We start from the raw sequence: 12,669 nt of genomic DNA, 5'->3' as shown, positions 1-12,669 counted from the left end.
TAACTTAATGATTGCTATCAGAATTTGAAGAGACTTTCAGCATAACAAAAAATGTTTCTAAAGACAATCACCTATTGCACCTTTAAGATTCAAAAGTTTGGAGTTTGCGGTCAATAAGATTTTATTATTATTTTTTTTTTTAAATACTTTTATTCAGAAAGGATGCATCAAATTGATCACAAGGCACTAAAGACATTTATCACAATTATGGTTGAATCACTGATGTCACATGGACTATTTTAACAATGTCCTTTCTACCTTTCTGGGCCTTGAACGTGTCTGTCATGGTGCTGTCTATGCAGGATCAAAAAGCTCTTGGAATTCATCAAAAATATTTTAATGTGTTCCAAAAATGAATCTTACAGGTTTGGAACAACTTTGAAAGAATTTTGGGTGAACTAACCCTGTAATAATAAAAAGTGTTTCTTAAGTAGCAACTCAGCATATTAGAGTGTTTTCTGAAGGATCACTTTTGAACAAAAACGGTACTGTACAGACCCTGTTTGTGTGAGAGGTGTGTGTGCATTTTGAAAGTGCATTGCTAGATCTAACCTATGTAATTTACGATAGTAGAGTGCTATGCAAATGAACAGAAATGTCCAACTGTTGACTCAGTATTTGCGCATATGCATGTGTGTGTCGATTGTAAGCGTGTGCCACTCTTGCTCTCTGACCGTGTTAAGTGCCTACCCGTTAGCTAATCAATACCAGTGATAAATCTGCACTTGAGAATCCTACTCATCAGAACCACGTCCCTCACACACAAACACAAATTCAGAAGTGCGCACTGCTGTATATTGACCTGGGTTTTTTTTATGCAGTTTCTCAAACATAAATGGCAAATGCGATTGATTTAGGCCTGACCTTCACCTCCCTCGTTTTAAACCTTCACTGTCAGTTCGTGCCTCTGCATGTCTTCCATCTCCCTTTCGCTTTCTCTGTTTTTACTCCACACCCATCCTTCTGTCTCTCTGCCCTACCCTATCACCTCTTCTCCTCGCTCCCTAACACTCCAACACCTCTTTTCTCTCTATTTCTGTCGCCAATACGCAAACACTTCGGCTTCCTCGCACTCGCACTCCCTCCCTCTCTTTTTGTTGGCTCCACTCCTGAGGTTTGTTAAGGCAAACCTGGGTGATAATTAGGCAGGGACAAACTATACATCAGGGAGGACACAGCCTCAGAGCATTGCATGCAGAGAGAGTGATGAGGGGTTAGTCTCTGCCTGTTGGTGTTTAAAGCAGGAAAAGCACTAAAGCTGAGAGGGCAAAAACAAGAGGATGTGTTTAAAACAACAGAAGAGAGAATAAAAAAAAGAACGGATGAGTTAGGATGTGTGGTTTATAGTTTGGTTCTGATGCTGTTTTTCAAACTCTAGCACCGTCTAGTCTCAGTCAGCATTTTTGGTGCACTGCAGAAATCAATTTATTAAGCATTTTAGTCTTTTCTTTTTCCAATAATAATATCTAAACATCCTTAAAACAAAATTAGCTTGAAACAATCTGACAATACTTGTTTTCAGAGAATGTATCTTAAATTAAGTTTGTTTTATTACCTCACCGGCAAATTGTTTAAAGTGTAAACCTCACTACATTTTGTTGGATTCAAGCTTAAAACAACATCAATTTGCCAGTGAAAATTAGAAAATTAAGTCTCATTCAAGGTATACACTACCTTGCATTTATTTGACCCAAAGTACAGCAAAAACAGTAAAATGTTGAAATATTTTTACTATTTAAAATAACTGATTTCTATTTGAATATATTTTAAAATATAATTTTGTCTTGTGATTTCAAAGCTGAATTTTTGGCATCATTACTCCAGTCACATGATCCTTCAGAAATCCTTCTAATATTCTGATTTGCTGCTCAAAAAACATTTATTATGTTATATTATTATGTTGAAAACAGCTGAGTATAATTTTTTCAGGTTTCTTTGATGAATAGAAAGTTCAGAAGAACAGCATTTATCTGAAATGGAAATCTTTTGTAATATTGTCTTTATCATCACTATTGATCAATTTAAAGCATCCTTTATAAATAAAAGTATTAATTTCTATAATTATAAAAAAATATATATGTACTGACTTCAAGCTTTTGAATGGTATAGTGTATAATGTTACATTTCAGATAAATGCTGATCTTTGGATCTTTCTATTCATCAAAGAATCCTGAAAAAAAGTACTTAACTTTTAAATATTGATGATAATAGTAATAATAATAAATGTTTCTTGAACAGCAAATCTGCATATTAGAGTGACAATGAAGACTGGAGTAATGATGCTGAAAATGTAGGTTTGATCACAGAAATAAATTACATTTTAAAATATATCCAAATAGAAAGCAGTTATTTTAAATAGTAAAAATATTTTACAATATTACTGCTTTTGCTGTATTTTGGATCAAATAAATGCAGGCTTGGTGAGCAGAAGAGACTTTAAAAAACATTAAAAATCTTACTGTTCAAAAACTTTTGACTGGTAGTGTATATACTGTATATTTAAACTTTAAAAAACTTGGAAAAAAAGAGAAAAATATTGAAAAACAAAATGATTTCTTTGCTGTGCACGAGACAGGAGCTGAAAGGAAGAAACATACGGAAAAGGAAAGTGAATAAGGAAGGAAGAAAAGGAGGCTGCGAGTGAGTAAGTGATGGAAATAGTTCATGCTGGATTTTCTACGTTCACGGTCAAATGGATCATACTTGGAAATGGCACACATAACTATAGGCGATCAAAAATTTCTGTTCATTACAGTGGGAGACATCAGTCCTGATGCTAAGAGATGAGAGAGCTCCAGATTGTACGAAAGGACACAGTGACATTAGAGTCTCTTTGGGGGTTTTGTTGCATTTGTGGTGTAACGTTGCATTTTGGCATATGGCTTCTTTTTTTAAACTCCTTCAAGTCTGTTTGTGAGATTTCTTTGCCCTGTTTTAGCAGCCTTTAAAGCCACACATGGATAAGTATTGATTAATTGTTTTATTTTTTTGAGTCAGACAGTGTGTGTTTTGTCCTCGGCTTGGCACTGAGTGGAATGTTGGTATTCTGGTTGAAAACCCAGTGCACCGGGCAAGTGTTTAGAGAGAGATAGTGCTTTGGTGTCGAGGGATTTGTGACACGGGCAAGCAGATGTGCCAGATCCAATCAAATGCTCTTACTAATGGCTGCCATGGTGACCAGCTCAGCCAATAAAAGGGTGTGTTTCAATAACACTTGTTAGTGCCGCTCAGTCCAGGCCAAACTGATTTGATGGGAAATTGAGAACCACTGTTAACGAATGCTTTTGTATGCAGAAATTGATGCATGTGTGTTTGCGTGTAAGCGGTTAGATGTTGCGTGGGGTTGCGTGTGAGGAACATGTGTGAATGAGGACTGAAAAAAAAGCTGTGTATGCAATATAGGAAAATATTATATGTTTTTTCCGTGTCACAACCCCCTGTCAGGTAAGCAAGAAGCCAATTAGCACCTGCTAACAAGATGTCTGTGTAATATAAAAAGTGTGTGTGCATGCATGTTGCAATTACACAGGAAGGCAGACTATTCCCAACAGGCGTACCTCGTCACCACATTCGCATCTTCTCCCTTATTCCTTCCTCTCATCCTCCTTTCCTTCGCTCTAAAGCCCTGAGTACAACTTCGCTCCATCTGTCCCTCCTGTTATTTTCCTCATCTTTCTCTCCACTTCACTCTTTCTGTGGTATTTCTTGGTATATATTCCCTATCTTTCTATCTTTTATCACTCCATCTCTCGCTCCTGCAGATTCTGAGCACATATCAGCAAAAGTGCCAGGGTGCTGAAAACCCTCGAGTAAAACTGTTATGACCCTCAAATTGCTGCCCTCAGTGCTATGAGAAATCAGATTTTTTTTTTGTCCTCAAATGATAAATGGGGGTTGGGTTTGTGAGGGGAAAAAAAGCAGCGTTATAGTGTTTATCTAGGGGAGAGTGGGGTAAGATGTGTCACTGGGTAAACTGCGACACCCCCACCTTTATTTTAAGATGCCCTTGTTACAGTGTAATTATACATTTAAATACTGAGTAATATTAATTAACTACAGTTGAAGTTAAACGTTTACATCCCCCTTTGAGAATCATTAAAAATGTTAATTATTTTACCAAAATAAGTGGAATCATACAAAATGCATGTTATTTTTTTTATTTAGTACTGACCTGAATAAGATATCTCACATAAAAGATGTTTACATATAGTCCACAAGAGAAAATAATAGTTGAGTTTATAAAAATTACCCGGTTCAAAAGTTTACGTACACTTGATTCTTAATACTGTGTTTTTGTTTAGTGATGGTTGTTCATGAGTCCCTTGCTTGTCCTGAACAGTTAAACTGCCCACAGATTCTTTGGTTTTCCAGCATTTTGTGTATTTGAACTAGGGCTGGGTGATAATTCGATAATGATAATTATCGCGATATAATTTTCCTCGATAAAACGATATGAAGAGTTCGGACCAAAGTTCTAACTTCCACACTGCATAAGCTCACTAGAGAAGATGCATTTATTTTTTATAATTATGATTAAGCTATAGCTTGTGTGAATTTATACTGAATGATTTTAGACTACCGTTTTTTATACAAATAGGCTACCTATAAAACCATGTAGTTATTTTTTACCATGGTATTGAGGTACCATTACAGTGTTTCCCCTAGGTTTACATCGCTGGGGTGGGGGTGGGGGGGTTCTTTGGTGGTAACCGACGGTACTTTTATTCGGTACTCGGTGTAATACCGAAAACGTTATTTAAGTGAAAAAGTAAATCAAAAATTCTCATTTTTAACATTTTGAACAATAGGGGCTTACAATCTTTTTCTTTTCTTTTTTTTTCAGAAATTCTTGTGTGTTTTAATTTTTCTGATAATCAAATTAGGATATTAAACATTTATTTATTTTTATTCAAATGAAACCCTTTCATTTTTTGGCATACAAAGAGAGGTTTAGTGTTAAAATTAATATATGGAAGAGAAATTGTGTGAATATTCAGCTTAAAAAGGTTTAATATTTCTAGTATTTTTTTTCCTACAGTTAAGTGGTTAATCTTGTTGTAATATTTCTTTTTTTATCATTTACCTGTTTTATTTAAATTTGGCAGAATGTTTGGCAGAATGTACAGATTATTATTCTCATTAGAACATGCAGAAATTAATTTTTCTGTTTAGATATTTATTTTGTTAAGGAAAATTAATGTTCTGGTTTCTATAACTTCTATAATCTGACTTTAAACTTTAAAGAAATAAAGATTTGACATTTATCGTGATAATTATCGATATCCACTGATATGAAAATTATCGTGAAAAAAAATAAATAAATAAAAATAAAATAAAATGTTATCGCCCAGCCCTAATTTGCACCCTTTCCAACAATGACTGTATGATTTTGAGATTCTTTTCACACTGAGGACAACTGAGGGACTCATATGCAACTATTACAGAAGGTTCAAACACTCACTGATGCTCCCAAAGGAAAAACCATGCGTTAAGAGTTGAACAGAATTAAGTGGGTGAAAACTTTTGAACAGCATGAAGATGTGTACATTTTTCTTATTTTGCCTAAATATCTTTTCTTTTTTTTAGTACTGCCCTTTAGAAGCTACAGAAGATATTTACATGTTTCTCAGAAGACAAAATAAGTTAAATTTACCCTGATCTTCAAATTCAAAGTTTTCACCTCCCAGCTCTTAATGCATCGTGTTTCCTTCGGGAGCATTAGTGAGCGTTTGAACCTTCTGTAATAAACATTACTTACACTATCAGGAAAAATGTATATATTTTATATTTTTACATTAACGGTGTAATCAATATTCTATTTATTAAAGCCACATATGAATCTAATCAAGTTAGTGTTTTTAAGCATTTTACTTTTTTTGTTTTTCAAAAATAACAACTCAAGGCAGCAACCATTTAAACAGTATATTTTATTTATGAACTTATGTTCACCTATTCGTTTTAATATTAAATTGTAACTATTTTTGAATATTTCGGATCATCATTCATCAAAGCTTGGTAATTATTGGTCACAGACACAGAGATATGCTTGAAATTTCATCAAGCTGATTACTAAAAACTCCCACAGATAATGTTTTAACGCCATTTTAAGTCTTATTTTGACACAACAAATGGGTTTTATCTATGTGTGTGTTGTTTACTTTTTTAAATTAGTCTTCCCATTGATGCCATTTTATTGTTCATTTAGACTGATTTGTGAACATGCACGCACACAAGAGGTGGGATTTATCACATGAACCAATCACAGCCAATCATAACCAGTCATATCCAGTGATAGTGGCATTGCCTCCTCTCACGTGACTTTCCCCCATTCGTTCTCAATTACCCCCCACCAAACTCATTGTGCACTTTAGGGGGTCTGTTATGTCTCTTTATGGTTTTTTAGAAAAACAAGGGATGTATATACTTTTTTGTGTACTTTTTAATGTAATATTTTGTAATATTGGCATTGTTTTATTTTTGTACTACAAATTTTTTCTCATCCAGTATTTTATGATATATATCCAGTATCATCCAATATTTGTTAGCTAGCATTTTATACCATTTTACAAATGAGTATGTCTTCTGGGTACAAATTTCTACCCAAAATATTAAGTATGTGTACACACATATGCAAATGATATATAATAAAATATTCTCAAATTTTCAGTGGATGGTGCCATTCATCGTGGGGCTGGTCCTCTGTTAAGGAGGGAATGCGCTACTCTGAACGGCTGTGAAACGGGGGAGGCCAAGATCACCGGAGCCTACGGTCTGCCTGCAAAATGTGAGTCACTCATGAAACACACCAATCATCATACAAATGGCATATGAACATCAGTCTGAAATGTTTTGAACTCTGTCATGTAGGATGATGAATTCAGAATGATTTGGTAGAATTAAACCCGAGCATCTTTTCCAATACGCTGGATGGATAAGGCGAAGAGCAAAGCTTGCTCGTGTTTACGCTTGATCGCTTTAAAGTCAGTGCCTTACCTTCGTAGAAACTAAATTACACTTGATAAATGTCATAAAGTACATTTTTTTTCATGGTTTTTCATTTCCCGTCTTAGGATTGTAAGCAGGTGTTGTGCAACCTCTCTAGCGAAATGTCAAACGGTTGCGTACATGTTGCGCGCTGCCGTATGAATAAATGAATAAACCATCAACACAAACCTTTTTGCCTATCATTCTCCCTCCCTCCCCCCATCCATCTCCCTCCCTCTCTTTCACTCTTCCAGAGAGTGTTCAGTAATTATGTAGTCAGACAGTGTTTACAGAAGCAAGCGCACTTTAATTTATTCGCACACTTAGCAGTAATTTCCTTGTCTAATTTATGATCCCCCCCCACCGTACCTAGCTGTTCAGAGACAGAGATGCACACGCTGCTGATTCTCCAGCCACCAACCCCCCACACATATACATACACACACACAGATACACATCAATGATTTGCCTCACACTCCAGGCTATGCTCTTTGTTAGGATTTACTTAGTTGATTTTTCTCTCCAACTTTTTGTTTTTCTTTCTCATCTTCTCTCTTTGTACTGTACTAAACTGTGGGGAGTAGAACAGTAAATATCAGCAGTAATTGCTGGACTGAAATTAGTGTTTGTGTCTGACTGCGTCCGCCGCTCACTGCTTTTATAATGACTGATATGATTATAAGTTATGTACGAACAGGTGTTTGGGCTATTTGTGAGCTGTTAAATGTAACACTTTAAAAAAAAAAAAATTTTCTGGTTTTCTGCACACTTTCATTATGTGGGTTCGAGTTCATTCCCTCTCTCTCACACACTAGATTTTTTTTACATTTGTATATGCAAAACTGGTGTAGAGTGTAGAGACAATCCCCAAGCATCATACCTGGGTTTTAAAAATGGCTCAAGTCACTCCTTTAGTACAAATCAATTACCTATTTAAACAAAAAAATCACCTATTATGTCATCGGATTATAAATGTAATGGTCGTTTGGAAAAGTAATAGCAAAACTTTCCTCAACATGTTGAAAGATTTGAGTTGTCAATCGTATCCACTGCAAGAACAGTAAAAAGGGATAGTTCACCCCAAAATTAAAATTCTCTCATCATTTATTCACCCTCATGTTGTCAGACTCATAACTTAAAGCCTAAATTAAAACAGTTCATCATAGAAAGTGACCATATCTCTTCACAAGACTTCAATAAAGCTGTCAGATTCATATGGATTCATTTTACAGTGTCTTGATCTTGAATCTTCTCATTTTTAACTGGACTTTCAATGAAAGGAAACTTCAGGTTTCATCAAAAAATATTGTAATTTGTTTTGCGAGTTTGGGATGGGTTAATCTAAAAATCTTAATATCCAGAGACATATATACAGTTGAAGTCAAAAGTTTACATACACCTTGCAGGATCTGCAAAATATTAATTATTTTACCAAAATAATCATACAAAATGCATGTTGTTTTTTATTTAGTACTGACCTGAATGAGATATTTCACATAAAAGACGAAAATAATAGATACATTTATAAAAAAAATAAATTAAGTTAAATTTAAATTAAATTTAACTTATTTTGTCTTCTGGGAAACATGCAAGTATCTGCTGTAGCTTCTGAAGGGCAGTACTAAATGAAAAAAAGATATTTAGGCAAAATAAGAAAAATGAATACTTTTACATTCTGTTCAAAAGTTTTCACCCCCTGGCTTTTAATGCATGTTTTTTCCTTCTGAAGCATCAGTGAGCATTTGAACCTTCTGCACTTGTTGCATAAGAGTCCCTCAGTTCTCCTCAGTGTGTAAAGATGGATCTCAAAATCATACAGTCATTGTTGGAAAGGGTTCAGATACACAATAATGCTGCAAAAGCCAAAGAATTTGTGGGACTGAAGAACAGCGAGCAGTTTAACTGTTCAGGACAAACAAAGAACTCATGAATAACTATAACTTAACAAAAAACACAGCTGTTCAGGTAACAACACAGTATTAAGAATCAAGTGTATGTAAACTTTTGAATGGGGTCATTTTTATAAATTCAACTATTATTTTCTCTTGTGGACGTGTGAAATATCTTATTCAAACAATTTTTATAAAATAACATTTTGCAGATTCTGCAAGGTGTATGTAAACTTTAGACTTCAGCTATAAGTAGCTCATGCTATTCATTATTTTTCTTGAAAACTGTAAATATCATGTGTCTGTGATGCTATGAACTCCCCTGTTGTTTTCCTGCACGACAACACTCACTCAACCAATGGCATGATTTGGAGGCGGGGCTACCAGTTTGTTCAGTCAACGTTTGATGTGGGTGTATTTGGAAACCACATCTTTTTTTTTTGAAAACAATATTTGTTTGCGCAGTTTCATTCGGTGGCACAGAAATTATATACTGCAGCTTGAACCCAAAGTATGTGCGATAGTACTGGAAAGCACTTATAATTACAGGCAGAAGCCACTAAATAAAGTCTGAGATTTGAGTGTTTGTATAGGGTATTGTCATGTTTTGACTGCCTGAGCTGCAGTTTGCACATGTGCTCGCACATCTGCTGCTTGTTGGATGAGGATAGGGGGAGTGTATGTTTGTGTCTTATAGTAAAACAGAAGTATAGTAATAATACATACCCTGCCCGGGTTGAGGGGGTGAACTAGAAACCCAGTGGATCTCATTGGTGTATGAAAGGCAGAATGTGCAGCGCCTGTCAGTCCCTAAGTCCACCTGTGTACCAATACAGCCTTGACTAGGGACGCAACCATACAAAACAACCATTGCTAGGGGGGAGAAAGAGAAGAGAGGTGCATATTTATCAATACACACACATACACATACTCTCCCTGAGCCTTCATTTCCCTCTGTGGCCAATTAACACTAATTAAAATCCACACAGGCCAATCGAACACCCACCCTCTCTCTTGTTATTTAACTAATCCCTTTTTCTATCTCTCTTGCCCCATCCGTCTTTTGCTCATAGACGATGAATAACAAGGTTCAATTACTTAATTATATTTATTAAACAATCCAATGAAATAATGGCGAACGTTTACAATGACCTCATATTCCAGGCTGTTATTTCGAATTAATTTTGTGCACAGCCTTCTCAAAATCACAGGCTTTTCTTGTCAAAACCCGTCGGATGAAAGCCAAGGTGGAAGGAGAGCGATCTATTGTGCGGGCCGTCGTGCTTGATCAGCCGGTGACTGCTGGTACATTGTAACTCAGCTGTCAAGCAGATTTGAATTTGAGAAAATGGAGAGAAACACAAAAAGTGAGTCGAACACCTTCGGACCTTTCAGATGATAAGCAGTTCGTCTTAGCTGGCTGCCTTTTTTAAATCGACGCACCTGCTCCCCTGCTGCAGAATGGGGATATAGTTGTGCACGGTGACTTTTTCTCCAGGGGGTTTGGTGGGAGAGTCCAGGGCCTCCCTTTGTGCACGAGACGGGAGACTTGGGTTTGGTCTGGATGAGTGAACAGTGAGACTTGGTAGCGGAAAGACAGACAACCTTTCACTGAGAGGGAGGGAGAGGAGGAAAGAGAAAGGCGAGCAGGAAGGAGGGGGGAACAAACAGAGGAGTGATTTAGAGCTTGATAATAGCAAGTTTGGAGTAGATTCATCGATACGTTATGGGTGTTGTCAGGTTCTGGTGTGTGGTATGGAAGCTGCGTGGGGAGAAAGAACAGTGTGTTTTCTCAGGATCAGTAAAGCTATAGAGAAATAAAATGGTTTAAAAGACAGGCTGTACGACCACATGCACACTAATGCTGTGACCAAGCATATATTAAAATAAAAAGCCACAAAAAGTATTGAAATACTGTACATAAAATAATCTTGAAATAAAATAACTAGTATATTAAGTGTGTGTGTGTGTGTGTGTGTTCGTGTATGTATGTATGTATGTATGTATGTATGTGTGTGTGTGTGTGTGTGTGTATATAATATATATACATGTATATAAATAAATAATAAAATTATTACGATATTCCATGGAAGATATTTTGTAAATTTCCTACTGTAAATATATCAAAACTAATCAAATTTTTGATTAGTAATATGCATTGCTATGTACTACATTTGGACAACTTTAAAGGTGATTTTCTCAATATTTTGATAATTTATTTTTTTTTTTTTATTGGACACTTAGAATTTCAAACAGTTGTATCTCAGCCAAATATTGTCCTATCCTAACAAACCATACATCAATGGAAAAGTTGTTCAGCTTTCAGATGACATATAAATCTTAAAGTTTAAAAAAAAATTGACCCCTGTGACTGGTTTTGTGGTCCAGGGTCACATATACAAAATGCGGTCTTCATATGTATGTTAAGTTTCAAAATAGATGTTAAATAAAAAAATATAAATATTCATGTATAAATATGTAATTTCATTATTTTGAATTTTGTTTTGAAACCTTGACATGCAAAAGTACAAAACTGTACAGTAATATTCAAGACTCATTCCTGTAAGACTTTTAAAATCCATAACTTAAATTAAGATTGCAATAATTTAATTTTAAAGCACAGCCACCACAAAATGAGACTTTAGCACCTATTATTACTTTGAGGTTGTTCTGAGGTTAAATACTGATTTCATAAGACATAGTTGATTAATAGCTATGATACAGTTTTGAAATCAAATCTTTGCATAGCTATGACAGAAAACACTGGCATCTAACAGTGCCTTGGAAAAAACAGTCAGTTTTAAAAAATAAAGCTTATACATTAACCCTAATAGAAAATAGAACAGTTATCAAATAAACATGCGTCCTCAACTCCTAAATCATTTTGTCTCTCATATTTGTGACTATGGACCACAAAACCAGTCATAAGGGTCTATTTTTTAAATTGATATTTATCTGAAAGCTGTTTAAAAAAGCTTTCCATTGATGTATGGTTTGTTAGGATAGGACAATATTGGCTGAGATACAACTATTCATAAATCTGGAAGAGTGCAAAAAAATGCCTTTAAAGTTGTCCAAATGAAGTTCTTAGCAATGTATATTACTAATCAAAAGCTAAGTTTTGGTATATTTACTTCATGGAACATGATCTTCACTTAATATCCTAATGATTTTTGGCATAAAAGAAAAGTTTTGACCCATACAATGTATTTTTGGCTATTGCTACAAATATACACATGCTACTTTTTGTGGTCCACTGTCATATTTTAGAGCAGTCAATGCAATTTGAGAAAGAAATCAATCAAATCTGTATGTGTGTGGAAACAAATCTGATGTACCCCCCCCTCGTGATCGTTAACTTTCATAAGTAACTATAATTGAATTACACATTTATTTTGGAATTAAATTGTGTAACTCTGCTACATGTTACTAGTTACTGCCCAACACTGGTTATAGGTGATATTTAGAAAGACTTAAAGGAGAAGTCCACTTCCAGAACAACAATTTACAAATAATTTACTCACCACCTCGTCATCCAAGATGTTCATGTCTTCCTTTGTTCGGTTGTAAAAATTCAGCATTTTTGTCCGTATAATGGACTCATATGGTGCCCCGATTTTGAACTTCCAAAATGCAGTTTAAATACGGCTTCAAACGACCCCAAATGTGGTTGTAAACGATCCCAGCCAAGAAAGAAGGGTCTTATCTAGTAGTATAACGATCAGTTATTTTAATAAAAATAATACAAACGCTTTTTAATACCAAACGCTCGTCTTGTCTTACTCTGCCTGGACTG

The 12,669-nt window shown here is 35.2% G+C and overlaps 1 protein-coding gene across 1 annotated transcript in view; it reads left to right on the top strand.

Annotated features, from left to right (window-relative positions):
* The window catches only part of macrod1 (mono-ADP ribosylhydrolase 1), a 79,223-nt gene that overhangs the window by 48,540 nt on the left and 18,014 nt on the right, over positions 1–12,669 (top strand). The window contains exon 5 of the mRNA XM_051127554.1: positions 6,668–6,784. Within this exon, the coding sequence (XP_050983511.1) occupies positions 6,668–6,784 (117 nt within the window). The remainder of the gene's footprint in view (positions 1–6,667; positions 6,785–12,669) is intronic.

The sequence above is a fragment of the Labeo rohita genome, chromosome 14 (genome assembly GCF_022985175.1).
Source record: "Labeo rohita strain BAU-BD-2019 chromosome 14, IGBB_LRoh.1.0, whole genome shotgun sequence".
NCBI lineage: Eukaryota > Metazoa > Chordata > Actinopteri > Cypriniformes > Cyprinidae > Labeo > Labeo rohita.
Note: the sequence above shows the minus strand (reverse complement) of the source record. Positions and strands in the feature narration are given on the sequence as shown.